This window comes from Nicotiana attenuata, unplaced genomic scaffold (assembly GCF_001879085.1).
Source record: "Nicotiana attenuata strain UT unplaced genomic scaffold, NIATTr2, whole genome shotgun sequence".
NCBI lineage: Eukaryota > Viridiplantae > Streptophyta > Magnoliopsida > Solanales > Solanaceae > Nicotiana > Nicotiana attenuata.
In genome coordinates this window covers 102694-121507 of record NW_017670968.1, presented here as the reverse complement: position 1 = coordinate 121507, position 18814 = coordinate 102694, and the positions used below count along the sequence as shown (strand labels likewise).

Below are 18814 nucleotides of genomic sequence, written 5' to 3'. Positions count from 1 at the left end.
GAGGTTTTTAGTGGTTCAATCATGAATTTCACTGGGAATTATTGAAGTCTTGGGAAAAATTCAGGCTACTTAAAACTCTGGGAATATGTAAATGTCTTTCCTGGATGACCTTTTCCTTCATATGATTATCAAAACATCAGCTATCTGTCAAATCATTGGTAAAGTGATATCTTGTGGAGTTCTCTCATCATGCCACCTTGTTTTTCGATTTGATAGTCAGGTTCATGAGAGAATAGGAAGAAAGAATCCTGAACAAGAAATTCTTGGCCATATAGAAACTAAAAACTAATTCAAGTAAATAATTTTCTAAATGGAAAATGGAATTTCATATTATACTAATATATAGAAGAGGCTTGGCAAGCAGGAGACTGTTGTTTTTGCTGTTTCAAATTTATCTTGCTTTCCTTTTTCCTGTTTGAATGTTATTTGACAATCGAGATGCATTTTTTTTGTTGCATCAAAGACAGTAGCAGAAATGTTTCTCTGAGGTACCATATTGTCTTTTTATGGAAATACTTCAGTCCTCATTGGTTACTGCATCATGGAAAGAAATAAAGCTCTCCAATGGAATATGAGAAAATGTGTTATAGCTCATGTATTCTCATTTTGATACTTGCTTTGTTTTTGCGTTTGAGTTGGCATTCAGTTTTTACTAAAATAATTGCCTAATGAAAGAAAACTAAAAGTTAAAATAACAAAATATTTCAATCGCTGATAGCCTGATACTCTGATTTACATGAGCTACTAACTGTAAGATTGTAAATTCTTGCCTTGTCTCTGTTATGTGATATTCTTGTGCATTAAGTTCTGATAATTTTTAGATTTTGCTTAGCTTGCATAGAAGAATGATGTGTTTGAGATGCATAGGTGTGACGCCTTTTATGTTTTTGAGAGTTGGTTTTGTCAGCACTGTTATGTAGTCAATTAGATGATTACTACAAGTCTTAGCCAATGTGAATATGAAAATGTTAGGGGTATCCTTTTGCTGTAATACTATTACTACTACTGTTCGTTGCTGAATAATTGGGACTCATTGGGTACTTGTATTTTGTTGTTTTCCAAGTTGAGTTGCTTAGACTAAAATGAGATAGTGTACTTGAAAACAAGTATGCGTAAGAGGATATGAGTGTGACGTGCTTTAGTGTCGGTATTAGTATGTTGGCTTTTCTTCTATGGTTGGTGAGTTGATATGTTGGCAGAACTACAGCAAGAGGAAGTAATAGGAGATTTGCCCAGTTGGTGATGTATTCTCTTTACCTGCTTACTAAAAGCAGGAATTTTTAACTTATACAGCTCCACACAACTAAGCATGTCCTTTGGCTTTTGACCTTACAGGTTTCCGAGATAAAAGCAGAAAACTTTCCACCAAAGTGGCCATTGTTATTCAAAATGAGATACGAACAGATTTCTACAATATTGTCTGTGGAGCTGTGGTATGTGCCGCTCTCGTCCAACTTTTGCTCTTATTACTCCTACACAGTTAACTGCTTAATGGTTATAACTGCACGAAATGGTTACATAGAATAGAATGGAACTGGTTAGTTATCCCATTCTCACACTGTTCGATGCTGCTCATATCTTTTCTTTCCTGTCATAGTAACTGCTAGACCTAGTAAATGGACAAAATTTAAAGAAGTTCCCGGAGATTACAGGAGCAGAAGTCCACGGTGCATATTGATCTCAATTCTTCTGTAAATAAGAAGAGACAAGATTAGTATGGTTGCTAAAAATATTTTTGAGAAAAACACACTTTTGGCCGGTCGGCCAAAATAGTTACATCCACTAGCCAAATATATATTTTACCGGCTATTATTTTTGGGAGCGACTATACTGTGTAGTTTTCCAAAAAAAAAAAAAAGGTAATCTAATCTATACTAATTAATAACTATACTTCCTCAGATTGTCGGGGCTTGATGAGGTTGAAGGAAGTGAGGACAGGTATTACGAGGTTGTTGGAGGGATAACTCCGGCCCGTCTTGTAGTGAAGGATACTAGATAAGTGAAAAAATGTGGTATGTGCTGGACATCAGAGGAAAGTTGAAAAATATACAGGTTATGGCTGTTTTTTCCTCCTAGCTGATGACAATTTTTGAGAAGTTGGATAGAAAAACAAGCATTTTTCATTTTGAGGTCTTGGAATCAAGATTTAGACTCCATTACTCGAGTCAGAGTCTTCATGGACTTGTATTTTGATATAGTCTTCCCTATTGATCCAATTAACGATGTCCTTTTTGGCTTGCATAACCCCTTACTCTGAAAAAGGTGACTTAATTGTCAACTTGATTCTTGCCTAACCCCGTATTCCAGAATGCTCCACATATATACTATTCTCATATGGCATGTCACACTTTCCTTACCTGAAGACAAAAAAAACCAAATTTTCAACACCGCCTGTGTTTGAGTTATGCTTTAACACAGCCGTTCTTTCCTCTTTAGTAGTAATAGCTTTACTACAAATTTCCCTAGTCACTTTCATTGTTTTCTTTTGTGAATTGCAGTTAACTAGCTGCTTTCTGGTTCCATTAAAGCGGAAAATGATATCACACTTTTAAGGAGTGCTTTTATTAGTAAACCAGCTGGAGGAATTTGAATATCTGTACTTTACAGCTCTAAATTACAAGGGGTTAAAGCCTTCTTTTGATTTTGTTTCTCACCGTGTTAGCCGCATATAGGTGCTTTTGATGTCTATCATTTTATATACAGTGGTCAATGCCTTGTTTCAAGTTACCAGTTAGTCTATATATGCATTGATGTGAACAGAGCATGTTCAGTGATCCTTTTAGACCTACCTTTTCGCAAAATTCAAGTCTGCTCTATGACTATTTTTTTGCGTCCAAATGCAAGGATAGTTGTTAGCAGCTACTGTTCTCATAGATGTTGAAATGCAGGTGGATAGAATTGCAGCTACTGTTCTCATAGTGTTCCATGTGTTCTCACCATATATTTTGGCTTGTATGTTTCAAAAATGATCAGGTATAACGATGACTTGGTTTTGAGTGCTGATTACTATTTTTAGATGTCAATTCCTTTTCAAAAATCTTGCAATTTCTTTGCTGAAAGTGAGAAGGCTCTAATGCAAACGGTATAATGCAAACTACAAGCACGGGCTAGTCCCATTTATTGTATAAATAAAATGATAATATCCTCAGCAATGAAATTTTCACCAAGTTTTCTTATCTTAACGAGCAGAAAAATTATTTTACAAGCTAAAATAATTCGATAAATTTCATTAGCATATTGCCATTAAAAAAAAATGCAATCTTTTATTAGGCACTGTCTTCAGACGCAGGAATTGGATAACATGAGTTTTTAATCTGACCAACTTATGCCAATTGCCAAGTCAATTTTGTCTAGAAGTTTATCGCATACCGGCAGACAAATGTAAAACCAGTATCCATATGTAAGTATAGCTAGTTCGTAATAGATTAGAACAAGTTTTGTTGGTCGTTTCTAAAATGCGAAAGCGTAGACTGAGGAATACACGTTACAGACTTGCCTGCGTCCGCTCAACTTTTTTCCTCACCTATTCCAAGTATGTCAGTAAAACTACTCCTTTTCAAAGTCAGCCAAATGTTTTTTTATTCTTTACCCAAAGAATAAGATATTTTTTTCCTACTTTTCAATCCAATCTTTTAATCGGAGGTGAACTTATGAAAGAGAAGGCGGAGGGCAGTTAGGTTGATATGTAAGAACTTCAATCATCAAAAGTGAACCGTTGAGACATGAGATGTGAAAGTAGGCAATATTGATTATCACGAGTTCCACTTGTACTTGAATCTGCTGCACCCAAGTTTTCTGTAATAAACAAAAATTATTTCCGCGGCGAGTGGAATATAAACAAATCTACTGGAACACGGAGGACTTTACGAGATTCCAATAAGATTTGGGAAAACAATTGAACAAATGTTGCATGTTCTGTTACATGAGAAACAATGTACTTTGAAACTACTAAGGCCTGTAATAATTTTCCCGCTTGAATACACTCAAAGCTGAGAAGGGCCTAGTCCAAAAATAAAAAATGTCTATGATTAGTTACCATGGAGACTGCAATGGTTTCTCCAGCAATAAAATGATTAGAAGTTCCATCTCATGGTTATCAGTGAGGATCTACGGAAAGAAGAATGATATTAATGGATCAAAAATCAGTTAAATAGACGCTCAACTATGTATGCTTCCTCGCACGACCACTGGAAGGAGCAGCATCCTCTTTCCTAGTACCAGATGCCTCAGGCTTCCTTGCCCACGCAGGTGCACTGTCTGGTTCATAACGATAATCGTAAAAGAGTTCTTCTCCAGCGCAAATTCTTTCATTGGCAAAGATACCAACTCTGTGATCTCCAGCCACCATCATGACCTATCGAAGAGTTGAGTCAGCAACGCAGAAATAGGAATTCTACCATGGCCTCGAAGTTTTTATATAAAGTTAACTACCTTAGCATAGCAATTTGGAACAGGAGAATGATTTGCAAATTTTAGTTTATCACCCTTCCGATGAGCATCAAGCACAAACTGCACCGGGAAAAAGATAAGTTGTTCATATGAGTTGGCGGCAGAGACCATTAATTCTACGGACTAAAATACAAATAGCGGAGTATAGAGGGTGTTATGTCTCATGCCTGATCATTTAGATTGAATAGAAATGAAGAATTTTCACGATCATAAATCTTGCCACGCTTGTCAGCTTCACGGTGTGAAATTAATTCACCTGTGTACTCCCCAAGGTATTCATGCTTTCCAACAGTATTCTGAAAGTAATGCTTAAAGATGAGGCCACCAGAAACATGTTTCCACTTTATGTAAACCCATCGTGTTGTCAGATCTTACCTTCAAGAAAGCTCCCCAGCCAGAAACATCAGATCTACCAAGAAGAACCTGTAGATGAATATAAGTCATCACAATCAGCCTAGAGCTGAGATTTGGCAACTTTCATTCTTAACTTAGAACACCATTGAGAAGGTGGGAAAGGAGAAGGAAAGCAGCAGCTTCCTTTTGATGACTAATTACAGCAAAAGCTCAGATGATACATAAAACTATAAATGTGCAATATAGCAACAGAGGGTTTACCAGGTGAAGGCAGCATATAAGATTTGGAACCACACTGATCTACAGATAACTAATTGGATGGAGAACCAAGATTCCCTACAAGGTAGCTTGTTTCACTTGGCTACTAGTAAAGGAGGCTGTCTTAACCCATGATAATCTCATGAAGAGAGGGATCTCATTGTGCTCAAGATGCTTTCTATGTGGGGAAAATGCTGAGACAGTTAGCCATCTATTTTTACATTGCAAGATAACTGACCAACTATGGAAAAATTTTATTAGTCCCAGGGGTATCTCATGGACAATGCCCTGTAGGGTTACTGAAGTTCTTTTCAGTTGGGATGAAACTGGAGCTGAAGCAACAAACAGAGATAGATGGAGGACTGTCCCAGCATGTATCTGGTGGACAGTCTGGAAAGAGAGGAATTCTAGATGTTTTGAGGACAGAAGCAACTCAGCGCAGAAGATCAAGCTTAATTGTGTTCTACTATTGTGTTTTTGGTGTAAACAGATTTACACAGAAGATACTGTGTCAATCTTAGATATTCTAGGGTCTTGCTAGGATTGCATACCAGCTCTCTTATTTGCACTTACCTGTAAATATGGTTTTCAGTACAACCTATGTACTGATTTTATTAATATATACAAATGTTATCAGTTCAAAATAAAATATAGCAATATAATTCTCCACCTCAAAATGAATACCGCAAGATTTTTTTCATTTAGGGTGGACCGTCACAGCAAGGTACTAGAAAACGAATGAAAGGGCCTTCTTGTCAATTAGGACCAAGCCAGAAACATTCTTAAGGATTGACTCAACAATCTAGCCAGGGAAGAAGTTGAATATAAAAGATTAAGAAAGAAGTCATCTAATTCAAGAGCACACAAATTTTCAAAAGAAAAATCTTTTCCAGATAGAGGACAGAGGACAGTAATAGAACCCAGTAAAAGAATGTATACCCATTGGATAAGAAACTTCAATTCAAAAATTGATACCCTCTTCACGGAGAAAAAGGAAGACCCAGTAAAGATTACTTGTCTATGTGGTAAAATTTCACCAAATTCAAGAAGAAATAACAAATATAAGTACCTTTTGTTGCTGTTTGAGAAGTAGCTTCATATTCCTGCATTCATGACTATCACCTCTTTGCGGAGGAACCCCAAGAGTACCATCACCACAACTGGGAAAGCCAAATAACATGCACATGAATTATTTGTGAAAAGAGACGAGTGCTAAAACATACATATTTTGTTCATTTTGAAAGATAAGACTATTGCTAAAGTCTGCACAAGACAAGCATTATATGAACTGTTTAGCTTGGCAGTTAAAAATAGTTACTGCTAAGTTTGTAATAATCTAAGTTCCTCGGACACGGGTGCGGGTGTCCGACACGGGTGCAGATCTAGAGGTCGGATCCTTCGAAAAGTAAATTTTATGATTCGGGGATACGGATCCTAGCACGGATACGGGTACGGGGATCCGACTAAAAATAATTCAAAAAATATAAAAATATCTCTAAATTATAAGAAATTTTGTGGAATACATATGTATAGATTGTAAAGTGTGGATTTCTTTTTTATTCTCAAGTTGTAGATAAGTAAATGATTGATTTCCTAGATAAGGTATGTTATTTCTTCAAATTTACCCTAGTTTTGGTTCTGATTTCGGGAATCAAATTGTATCTCGTCTCGAATTTTTCCTTCCGTCGTTGTCAAAGTACCCAAAATTGTTTGACCAGATCCGGTACGGATCCCATACCCACACATACTAGTGTCGTGTCGACACGGGTGCGGCAGCTAAACTGCCGTGTCGGAGCAACTTAGGTAATAATTGCTAATGCAAAAAGGTTTAGTCCTTCAATTGGCATACCCACAACCCGAAAAAGTAGAATTAAGGCTTTGGAAAAAAATGGTGAGATTTGGGACAAAAAAGAACTCCACTACCACTTTCCTCTAGAAAGGATCAAGATGATTAGCAAGTACTAACCCAAGGCAGGTATACAGAAGATGGGCGATCCAACCAAGGAAAAAAACTATTAAAGATGTCTGTGGGCACTAGAAACAGTTTCTGCTATGGTATTGCTAATCTAAATAACAGCTTAAAGGAACTAGAAAGCAACAGAAAATAACAGCATGGCTGATAGAACGCACCTGATCCAACAATTTCGACAAACATCAGGATCACATTCCCTGCCTGCAGCAAAGCAAGGGCATTGACGGCTTCTACATTGACTTTTGGCACAATGACAACCACGAAACCTATTTTTGCAACTCTTTGGGCATCTAGGAATAAAAATAGCAAAGCACTCGAGGAACATTAGCTAATCAAAGCATTAAATCTGTAATAACAAAGAGATGTATGACAAAAGATACAAAGTCTGAGGTTGTGAATTTCAAAAGGGGTACCCCAGTGTCTGCTTCACGGTTCTCATAGCAATTTCTTTTTGATAAGAAGCAAATGTTCAATGAGAAAATCTCATAGCAATTTCAAGAGAACAATGCTGACTTACCCACAGTATTTTTCACAGCAGGTCCCATTTACAATGCAGGGACATTCTTTTCCACAAGGGCCTTGACAGCCACATGGATTAAACTGCCGACAGGGTTGATCCTTCCTCTCAGAAATCCGTTTCCTAATTGCATGATATCCAGCGGATTTCCATGTGTATTTTAAACGGCGAACTCTGCCTCTTCTACGTAAAAATTTGGATCTTCTTCGAGGTTCATTACCCTAAAATATATTATGAATATATTATCACAACAGGATTTACCTAAGTGGGCTATGATTCAACTTCCCTTACCAAAGTAGAACAATTTTGAGAAAAGTAAACACTGACCATGATTTCCTGACCATCGTTGGAACCACCTTCAAGACCGCCATTCATCCCATCACATGCTCCTGAGAATGGCTTATTCCCGGATTTGTTCATATACTGGAAAACCTCCCAGCATGTCTTCAAACCATTCATGAGATTTCGAGCTATCAAACAGCTGTATAACAAATAAAGTTGATAATCCAGGTTAAAATCAAAGGTGTAATGATACAAATGAGAAAGGCACTCAAATTTATCACCCAAAGGAAAAAAATTTAATCTTCACAACCAATGAAACACAAAGGAGTTCGTCTGTAGGTTTTCATATTCAATGTTTGAACAACTCAACTGGGTCCGCTTAGTACAAAGATTTTAGGCTGACTCAGTCAAAGATTTTAGGCTGACTCAGTTCATCTCATAAAGTTTGGACAAATAGCCATACCCTAAGTTTCTAATTTCTGAGAGTGAAGAAAATCACTGCCTTATGGGTAGATACGATACTTCTCTTGCTGCACAAACAACAAATGACCCCAGGATAAATTTACATTATCTCTCATTTAAGGATTGCAAATTAGTGACTAGAAGCTTGCTTTATACGAACTTTGAGCAGTCTGATATCTTGGTACACAGTAGACTCGGTGGCAACCAAATGATCAAGGTTGTGAGTTGATAACAGACCAAGTTGGACAGGTGAACTTATATGATGGCCAACGGGTAACAATAAATAAATAAACCTTACATTTTCATTAATTAGGAGGCACTGTAAAACAGGATTGGAATCCACAGCATCAAAGAAAGCTATCCAAGCCAGCATTTCTTTTTTCCCCTTGTTTGGACAACGGTGGTATCTAGGCCAACTTGTGTGCTTGCTTTTCGAAAGCTAGCACAAGGCATCTAACTAATATGCTGAGCATCATTTTCTTTTTTGTCAGAAGGCAGGCAATGTGTCAGTGATAATTTCACATCTCATAACACAAAACGCCAAAACTTATAAAGATGCCTCACGTATATGGAAGCAAAATAAGCAAGAGCAGAGATATAGCAAAGCATAGTTTTGGAGTTTACCAACCTGCTTCTACCAAACATTTCTACACCCTTTTCAAAGAGAGCCTTTTCAATGGGTCTCCAAGATTTAGCACTATCTATTTCTTGTTTGCAGTTACTCTCACCCACATATTCACTTTTCCTCGACGAGTCATCACAATTTGTCACAGGTTTGTCACTGGTAGCTTCCAGCAATTGGCAACCAAAAGCCTCTCCTTGCAAAGAATTTTTACTGTCCAAAACTGGAGAGTTTTTCCTCCTGGACCTTTTAGCACTATTACATTGTGTTTTTAGTGAAGATGGACTCACATCTTCATTTTCCTTCTGTGAAATAGAATGAAGATTCAAATCTTTGGAACCTAGACTTCCACTTGCAACAGAGTCGGATTCTAAAGCTGTCATTTTCTTCTGCCTTTTCTTAATGGCAACTAGAACATGTTCAGCTATTCGCTTGCTGTTCCTTTTGTTGCTCCCATCTTTACTGGCAGATTTGCTTTTCAATGGAGATGAAGAGTGCTCATTAGGAGTGACATTATTTATGAGTCTAATCTCTGAATCACTGCTCTCCGAGGTGTTTTTCGCATTTGATGGAGCACCTTCACCTTGTGAAGACTTTGATCTTCTTGACACATGCTTCCTACCTGGCATCTGAGTATTATTAGCAACGTCAGATGGCAGGACAGATTTTTTGCCATGAGTAGCGCTCTGAGGACAGATCACTGTAGCATTACTTTCGAACTTTATAGCCTGAAGTGCATAAAAAAGTAAATAAGATTTGGAGGTAGTACAACCAAAAAAGCGATACAAAAACCAGCATACCTAATTTGTACTGCTAGAGTTTTTAGACATAAGAAAAAAAGCAGGAAGCCAAATTAATCCTCAAATGTCTAGAAATTGTACAGTTTTAGAGAGGAAAGATACCAGATTGTAGCAATTTGGACCACAGGGCTCCATATCTGCATTAGAGCAGTACCATGGTAGTTGTTTTTCAGCCTAATTAATGTAAAAAGACATCATAAGCATCCCATTTCGAGTACATACAGTTCCAAGGTAATGAAACATCTGTCGGAAGACCAATAACGTACAGGAAAAATAAGATCCTGTGAACATCCATGTAATCTACAATCAAAGACCTGCCAGTGTGGGCAAAATGAGAAGGAAAACATATTATAACTAGGAAGAAGTACGAAACCAAAAGAAACAACGAGAAGAGAAGATTCGATATAACATTTATGTGGTAGTTTGGTAAACAAAAAGTAAGAGGAATAACCAAAGATATACTTACAAGACATCGACGACAAAATAGATTATCAAAAGAATCCATAGCGGCATCAAGATCTTTGGCAAGATATAAATCTAAAGAACTTTCCATGCACTCATTCTTTGAAGTGCCTGCATTATCTTTCTTAACAAGATCTTCATATCTTGCCTGTATAAATGTTTGATGGTGTTTTATCTCTGTAAAGCCAGCAAAAACCAAAAAATGGGAAACAGCTGGACCAGAGTTCGCACTATGACCAGTTTTATTAGATAATGGATGCTTATGACAAAGTGTAACAAATATCAAAACCAAGTGTGTACCTTCACTTCACTAGGTTTTCTTGACAAGCACCGTCCTAGCAATTCCAACACACTGTCAGACAAGCCAACTTCTTTGATAGTCATTCTGCGAATAAGCAGACAACGATACATTATCTTGACCATCGTATTCGTGACATAAAAATCTAGATCAAGTTCTACATTTAGGGATACATAAAAACAAGACTTAGCTTAAGTCGGGGGAAGAATTATCAAACAATTGCAGTAGATTTAGACAGATTACAAGCTTAGAAATTTTGCACAGCCTTTATAAATTAAGAGAATACGGTCACCCATACTTGGCATCATTAACAGTAATTAATACAACTGTCATGATAGCATGAGATTAAAAATGTGGAAGCCACCTCAAGATTAACTACAGTCAGATTGTGATGATCTTGTCTTCAAAGTAATTAGTAAGCGCCATAGGCCCAATGTCTGAACTTTCTCTACACGACTGGAAAGTATGTTTTTTTATGGTAAGGGAATATTAGTTCTCAAGGTATAATAATCACAGTGGAGAAAGAAAAAAAATAGCTATGACATACGTAACAGGTAAATCTTTCCTATGGGAACATTACAGAAGCAAAGTGGAGGAAAATATTGATGGAACTATCTAGTACTAATCCCCTAGCTAAAGAATACGTAATCCTTCAGAGAAACATGACTCCATTGTTTCATGTGGAAAACGTTTTCTCTGAAGAAGATTCTCCATCTACCAGAAAGAAAAAGAAATTACTAAAGGGCACAATTGACTTCAGGTAGCTTAATTTTACCAACCGCAGCATATAATCTTCGGACTCTGCAAACACCTTCTTTTCTTCTTCTTCTTCAAGTACTTCTTCATCACTATCACTGCAAATTAAAGTTTCTCCACCATTCTGGTCATAATAAATTCTTCTACGACCAACCACAGATTGATCCTCACTCATTCTCTGATTTCTGCAAAACTCAATGTAGGACCAGAAAAATTAAAATATCAGGATGAGAAGTAACTGGCAATAGCTACAATGAACACTTTGACACCTACAACTATCAAAATGGTGAAGTGGCTTTGTTACTTGAAATTGTAACATTTAGAATCCCAGTTATTTCCTGGCTTTGGACATAAAAAAAAGGCAATAAGGAAAAGAGCTAAAGACATTTGAGACAGCCCTATCGCTGAAAACCAACGCAAATAACCTACAAAAAGACATGCATCAATTTCTCCATTCTGCCTTCTGCCTTCTGGGAGGCATCTTCTAAGAATAAAGAGACTGTACAAACTACTATGTAAAACAAGGATACATCAACAAAGTTGATTGTGTGGAAGGCAACATGGAAGTTGACACCACTTTGTCTCTTTTGGAGTATATGGAATGAACACGATAGGAGGTTGTTTCATAATAATAGTGGGAATGATGTCGAAGCATTAAAAAGTCTTTTTTATTTCACTTGTATTTTTGGTGTAAAGAGAAAATACCATGGGTAGTTTATCAAGCTTGGTGGAAGAAAGTGTATCACCCAGACAGACGCACATCTTGTACATATTTTTGGACACCGAATTGGTGTTTATTAATGAAATTCTTTGACTTACAACAATATCAAAGTTCTCTGTGAAGAGGGAGGAACAAAATCCAACAGATAACCACTTAATCAGTATTGATATACTAAGATCAGGTTCACATATCCAGAAACACAGGCATCAACTAAAATCCACTACTGCACTGATCGATAGCCTGTGGGAATAATAATCATAAAGAAGATGGTCCTGAAGTCAAGGATATTAAAGTTATATCTAAGATCATACAAGAGATTAAGATAAAAGCTGCTATAGACTATAAATTAAGAGGATAGGCAGTTCCTTTTTCTTTTCTTTTTTTGATAAGTAAGAGGATAGGTGGTTCTACTTGGCTGTCAATACAGAATACAAGCATTGGATAAAAAGTCCTATTCTGGGTATGAGATTAAAAGTTAACAAACTAATCGAAGACGAGAATAATGATTAATAGCTATTCTCAAGGCATGTACAGTTTTAGAGGAACCTCATTAATATAGCTGGGGTGCACGAAACCACAAGCTGTTAAGGAAGCAAAATTCAAACTTGAACATCAGGTGTGTACTTTGTCAAGACAACTTAACACACCTATCCAAGAAAATCCATGTAGTATATGGAGGTATTCTTTTCTCTTCTGGAAGTTTAATGGGACGTACGGCGTTCTTGACTGCAATACTTGATCCTAAAAGAATTGCAGAAGTGGCATATCCGTCATCTTCAGAGCTATTGCTATCATCATCTCCATTATTGCTATCAATGCCATTTTGCATATCAATTGCATCCTTCTGCCTTTTCGATAGTAGATCAATTGTTCTGTCAGCACCAAAGATTTCAAGAGATTTTCTCTCTGTTGCCAAATTGTAAAGATCCTTTGTCAGATTCTCCAACTTTTGTGTATTTCCGTCTACCCTTTTCTGCGAAGAGAAGAAAACGGGTCTCATTAGTTCAAATATAGTAAAGTACCTATAATCAAAATTCAAAACTGATTATTGGGCAGAACGCGGAATAAACTGAAAGACAGAAAAAGAAAGAGCACCTTTATATAATCAGCACGTTCAGAAGCAACTTTTTCCTTCAAAGAATTAATAACTGATAATACTTCCTCAGGTTCTACAGTTGCATCTTCAGGTTGCACATTCTGTCAAGAAAGTATGATCCCATTAAATGATAATCTTTCAATTTTACAGTAACATCAACAATGCCTCAACCCAAACTAGCAGCCACTCGCCATATAAATCTTCAATAACCATTCCACTCCATTTGGATATGCACCATTCCAATTTTGTATATTGAAAAAAGGAAAAAAGGAATTAAGTGTGGCAAGAGAAATAACAATTAACAAATATTGGAATGCACATGCAATATATGGTTTCACTTCCTCAAAACAGGCGAGAGCCTCCCACATGCGACATAAGCAAAAATACTCGAGCACAAGATACCAACTGAGAGACACTCAGGTATGAAAATAACCCTATGCGATCCAAAAGCAGTAATTCTAAACACAACTAAACAAATAGTGCCACAGAAGTCTTAATTAAATGTTTCTGAAAAATCTCAAAGACTAAGAGAACAAGATATATAGACGAACCCATACTACTAGTATTGTACTCGAGTCAACACTCTGAGGAAAGGGGTAAATGCACTAAAGAAGCACAATAAAAGGAGCATTTTGCTGCGTGAAAATCAAAATGAAATAAGAGAACCACCAAAACAGACCCCGAAAAAGGGAAGTGTTCAAAACTAGTTTCGCAATCAGGGATTAAAGTACCATTCACGCACGATTTTTTGGATGGCATGAAGACATAGTTGAAATCTTTAGTCCCTTGTTTTGTATTCTTTATAGTACCTACTTGGTACTGAATTCTAATGAAATTGACACTACTTTATAAATAAATAAAAAGTGTTTTACAAGGTATTTCTGGGGCGAGTCATGGGGCGGGGCGTAGTAAAAAACACCGGGGAAATCTGGGGGTGAAAGTACAGCGAGGCATAAGCCCCATTGTTCTGAGTGTACGCTTAGGCATTGGCGAGTTCTTTTTCGGTTGGGGCATAAGCACAGAAAAACTTTCAAATTAGAAATAAAATCACTAAATAAGTCCTTAATTTAATACAAAAAACACAAGAGTCAGCTTGTAATTAAATCCTAAAACGTTAAAGAACATAAAAGTCAAAAGATTTTTTTATTGTTAGCCATAATTTTCGTTCTTTCTCCTTGTCTTCTACAGGGTAAAAGGAAGAGTGATCAATTTGCAAACTCCAAAGCAAAATGGCATCATCTTCCATCATTTGCTCCGGTTCGGTGCTTCTGATGGTAGGTTCATTCATCGCTTTTCTCTTTTCAAATTTTTGTTTTTGCTCTTTCAAGTTAATTTAATATTTTCTACTCAATTTTTTTTCCAAAGTCTGAATAGTTTTTTAGATGACGCAGTTCTGATTAGTTTTTTAGTCAATTGCTGATTATGATTAGCGTTTTAAGATGAAGCAGTTCTATATGCATTTTCACTTATATCATATTTTCAAGAAATTTAATTTCAATGTATTTTACCTTCTTTTAATATTAATCTTTTTTATATCAATTTATAATATATTAATAATTAAAGATCCACTAGGTTTACGCCCAGAGCCTTGAAGCCTATGCCTCGCCCCGTATCAGATAAAACGTCTCGCCTTGCATCGGTGCCTTTTAAAACACCGGGAATTCATCAAGAACTTCTTAATGTAGCAGTGCCTCTGTCAAAACATCAGACTGTATACAACAAGTGAAACAAAGAATAAGTAACTCGTACAGATCAAAAACATAGCTGGCAGTACTTCTTTTCATTAAGCATAGCCGGGCAAAATTCATTTTTTTGTTGAGAAAATAAACAAAGGAGTAGAAAAAGTAAGATTTACCCAACTATGCTTACAACAAACACTAGGTAATTTCTTCCCATCTACCGAAGCCTAAGCCTTGGTGGACAGAGTTACAGGGTACTGGTGTTGGTGAGAGGTAGCAGTTAGTGAATTGTTAAGGTGTGCAAGCTGGCCCTGACATCACCAATCATAAAAAGAAAGTTTTTTTGTGGCCAGCTGCGTTTTCCACTAATACGAATTATCTATTTGGTCTCATTGTGGGATTATCTACCTGGGACATAAACTAGCTCCGAGAAATAACAATGCAGCTGGTGATTCACTATATAAGTTACGAAATCAAAGAGACTAAATAAAGTTACGATCTTTTCTATGTTCAGAGCAACATTAAGAAATATCGAAATGTAGTTGAAAAGAAAAACATTAAATTACAGAATCGACACTGGACAAATTACCGTAAGATCATTTAAAGGTTGGGATATGGAATCGGAGGGGGAGTCGTCGGACACCGACGACATTGCCGGCGTTGAGCACGATCCCGCAACGGAGGTCCGGATATAGATCTACAAAACCCGAATTTTGCGGGTCGGGTTAAAACCCTAGCTTTTTGAAGTTTCGGAGAGGAGGGGGAAGGGGCCAAAAGAGGAAGCTGTATTGGGTATATCGCTTTTCTTTTTTTTGTTTGGACTATAGGAGTACTTTTTGGTTGGAGCATTTATTTATTAGATTAATTTAAAGTGAAAATTAAAGAAAGAAATTATCTGTTTGGCTCTTAATTCTATGTTTGGTGAGAACTTTGGTTCTGATCAGTCACTATTATTTTGATTTTTTTGAATTTCAACCTTTCATGTTTTGGGGATGTGGACAACTTTTCCTTTTTTCTATTTTTTCTATTACATAGAAGAGCCAAGAATGATCGACCAAGGGTAGAAATGTCAATTTCTTGCCATTCAAAGTCATTTTAGATATATTTCTGCAACGCGTCTTTTAACCTAACATCAGCTATGTACACCGCCTGCTCCACCTTCACTACTCGCCTCTTGGTTGCTCTCTTTTTCCGTCTATGATCTTTCTTCCTTTTCTATTCTTTAATCGAAATGGAAATCTTGGCAAATCATACAGGGCGAGCATTGCGAAACATATATATTAGTCGATCAACAAGGAATTAGAAGGTTTTCTATTTTTTCATCTTCTTCGTTTTTTTTTTTTGGTTTTTTTATTTTGCTTCCTTTTGCTTATTTTTCTCATGTACTGCTAAATTTAAAAATAAAACAATTTATAATTTTGGATTTGTTGTATCAGATTTTTGGGCTTCTTCATTCCTGCATGTAGAAGTCCAATTGGATACAGATTAGCCAAGAGCAAGCAGGTGATCGACATACCTGCTTGAGGAGGAGGTAGATTGCTGTTGTGGTTCTTAAGGTTTGTTCTTATGCAATAATCCATGAATATAGAGATTTTCTGTTTTTTCTCGCTTACGGAGCATTGTTGGTAAGAACCACAATAAAAAAAAAAGAGTAGATTTTGTGGTTTAAAATAAATTTTTTTTAGGTGATGTAATTATGTATTGGGCAAGTTTCTTGTTGCTCTTATGGAAGTTGCTGTAAGTTTGCCTCTTTTATTTTTTTTGGCCAAAACTGTAATTTCTTGTTCCTACTCTCTATCGAACTATTTTGTTATCACGACACTATTTTAGTTTCTCTGTTCACTTTAGCCCTTTGTGTGTTGGTGTCACACTCACAAGCTTAATCATAGAAGAATCTCACCACAGATCTAGAGGGAAAGAGAAACGTAGAAGGTGAAATATGTCAAGTTATCATCCGTACTCCTTAGATAGTCATAGTTACTGACTTACTTCTCTTTGGATCTAAGTTATAGTTTAAGAATTATTTTAAGAGAACTACATTGAGTTCGAAATGACACATGTCCTTGTAAAGAACTTTTTATGAGGTTTGTTAAGGACTCTATTGAAACTGAGTCTCCAGATGGTATTAAAAGTTCAATTTAGGTAATTGCGCTTTTTCCTTTGAGTTGCTGAATATGCTAAGCCGATATTAGACTTTTGCAATATGTGGGTTTCTATAATCTATAGTACTTCATACCTCTATTGTACTCACAGACATATAGGCGAAGAGGAACATACGAGAGGAGGTGTCTCGAACACTAACATGTAGTCCAATATCTATTGTTTCAGGTAATTCCCTCTAATTCAAGGTTACTGGTTTAGGGTACTGATTTTCGTAGTATGATCAAATTATGGAGAATCTTTGCTCTCTGCTACGTGTATTTATGACATTATTCATGATGAGTTCAAAATTCAAACACTTACGAGGAAAAATTCAATTTGTTAGGTTGCTCTGCATGTTTAGTTAGACATGTATTTATCCTTTTCTTCATTTGAGAGCCAAGAATGGTCGACCAAGGGTAGAAATGTCATTTTCTTGCCATTCGAAGTCATTTTAGACCTATTTCTGCAACGCGTCTTTTAACCTAACATCAGCTATGTACACCGCCTGCTCCACCTTCACTAGACGCCTCTTGGTTGCTCTCTTTTTCCGTCTATGATCTTTCCTCCTTTTCTATTCTTTAATCGAAATGGAAATCTTGGCAAATCATACGGGGCGACACTACAACAAATTTGATTATCAATGATGAATTATTTTGTCACCTATGATTCACTTTTCGTCACCAAAGATTTTTTTGTGACGAAATCCTTTTTGTCAATCTTTCGTCTCTAATACACCATCACTAATAATATATAAAGGCAACTTTGTGTTTCGTCGCCAAATAATGAAGTATTAAATACGAAATTCTTTTTTTTCCCCAAACACGTAATATTTATGACGGATTTATTTGTCATAAAAAGTATAAAAAAATCGTACTTAATAGTATGATTTCGTCGCTAAAAAGTGCATCAATGTCGACAAAACTGCCTCGTCTCTAAAAATTTAGTTTAATTAGTGACGACGTCAAATGTCTCTAAAGCTACGTATGTTTCGTAGTTGAAAAACCATAATTTTGTCACTAAAGACTACCTTTTATCTACAAAAAAGTATTTCGTCCCTAAATATATAATTAGTGACAATTATAATTTTGTAGTTAAAACTACCCTCTCGTCGCTAAAAAGAATATTTTTATCGACAAAACAAAGTTGTCACTATAAGTTATCATAATTAGTGACGATTACAATTGTCAAAAAATACAAAATTGATTCGTAGTCAATAAAAAGATGATTTTGGGACATAAATTATTTTGTCACTAAATATAGCGAATTTATGACGAACTTAATTTGTTTGGTGACGAAAATGTGATATTCCTAAAACTATACAAAAGTGAACTTTTTTGTCACTAATAACAAATGTTTGATGACGTTTATATTCATATTTGTTTTAGATTGACGTTATACGAATTTGAAATAACATAATAAAACAACCAAGGTAATAACATAAAAATAAAAACAATCAAAGGTAATAACAAAAATATTCACCATTGATCATAAAACTAATATTAAAACTATATTGAAATAAAAGCTCCTTAAATTAAAAGAAACATAGTTAAAGTAAATATGTCCAACATAAAAGCCTAACTAAGAAATATTACTCCTAAACTAGGACTAAGAAGTGGAGGAATGCAGTGACACTTCACTTGCAATTAGTCTTGATCCAATAGTTACCTTCATATACCTGTATAAAAGATAGAGAAAAAATTACTTTAAGTTAACACTTTATGGTATCAAGGTATAAATAAAATATAATTGGTATAAACTACAACTTTTTGTTAGACGTAGAGTTTAATTGGTAAAACAAATAATTGAATTGTGCTACAAATAAATAAAAATAGAGAAAAAAACTTAAATAAGTGTGAAGTATAGTGTACCCAAACGGTGATAATCTGGTGGGGCGTCAATCTTCGCTGTATCATTAAAAAAACCAATTCGAACTTAGATACTAAA

The 18814-nt window shown here is 35.9% G+C and overlaps 1 protein-coding gene across 2 annotated transcripts; it reads right to left on the bottom strand.

Moving 5' to 3' along the window:
* Nucleotides 1–3862: 3862 nt before the first annotated feature.
* On the bottom strand, nucleotides 3863–15564 carry LOC109244913 (histone-lysine N-methyltransferase CLF-like). Of its 2 annotated transcripts, XM_019412073.1 has the most exons (17): nucleotides 15318–15564; nucleotides 13049–13150; nucleotides 12601–12926; nucleotides 11256–11417; nucleotides 10479–10563; nucleotides 10183–10326; nucleotides 9983–10030; nucleotides 9819–9890; nucleotides 8923–9644; nucleotides 7878–8031; nucleotides 7551–7771; nucleotides 7192–7323; nucleotides 6131–6221; nucleotides 4825–4872; nucleotides 4617–4745; nucleotides 4432–4509; nucleotides 3863–4354 (listed from the first exon to the last, which is right to left on the bottom strand). In XM_019412073.1, the coding sequence occupies exons 1-17, from the start codon at nucleotides 15378–15380 to the stop codon at nucleotides 4163–4165; spliced, it is 2769 nt and encodes a 922-aa protein (XP_019267618.1). In that variant the 5' UTR covers nucleotides 15381–15564; the 3' UTR covers nucleotides 3863–4162. The 2 variants fall into 2 exon arrangements, with proteins under 2 accessions (XP_019267618.1, XP_019267619.1); XM_019412074.1 differs by lacking the exons at nucleotides 13049–13150; nucleotides 15318–15564 and having other exon boundaries at nucleotides 12669–12749.
* Nucleotides 15565–18814: the final 3250 nt, after the last annotated feature.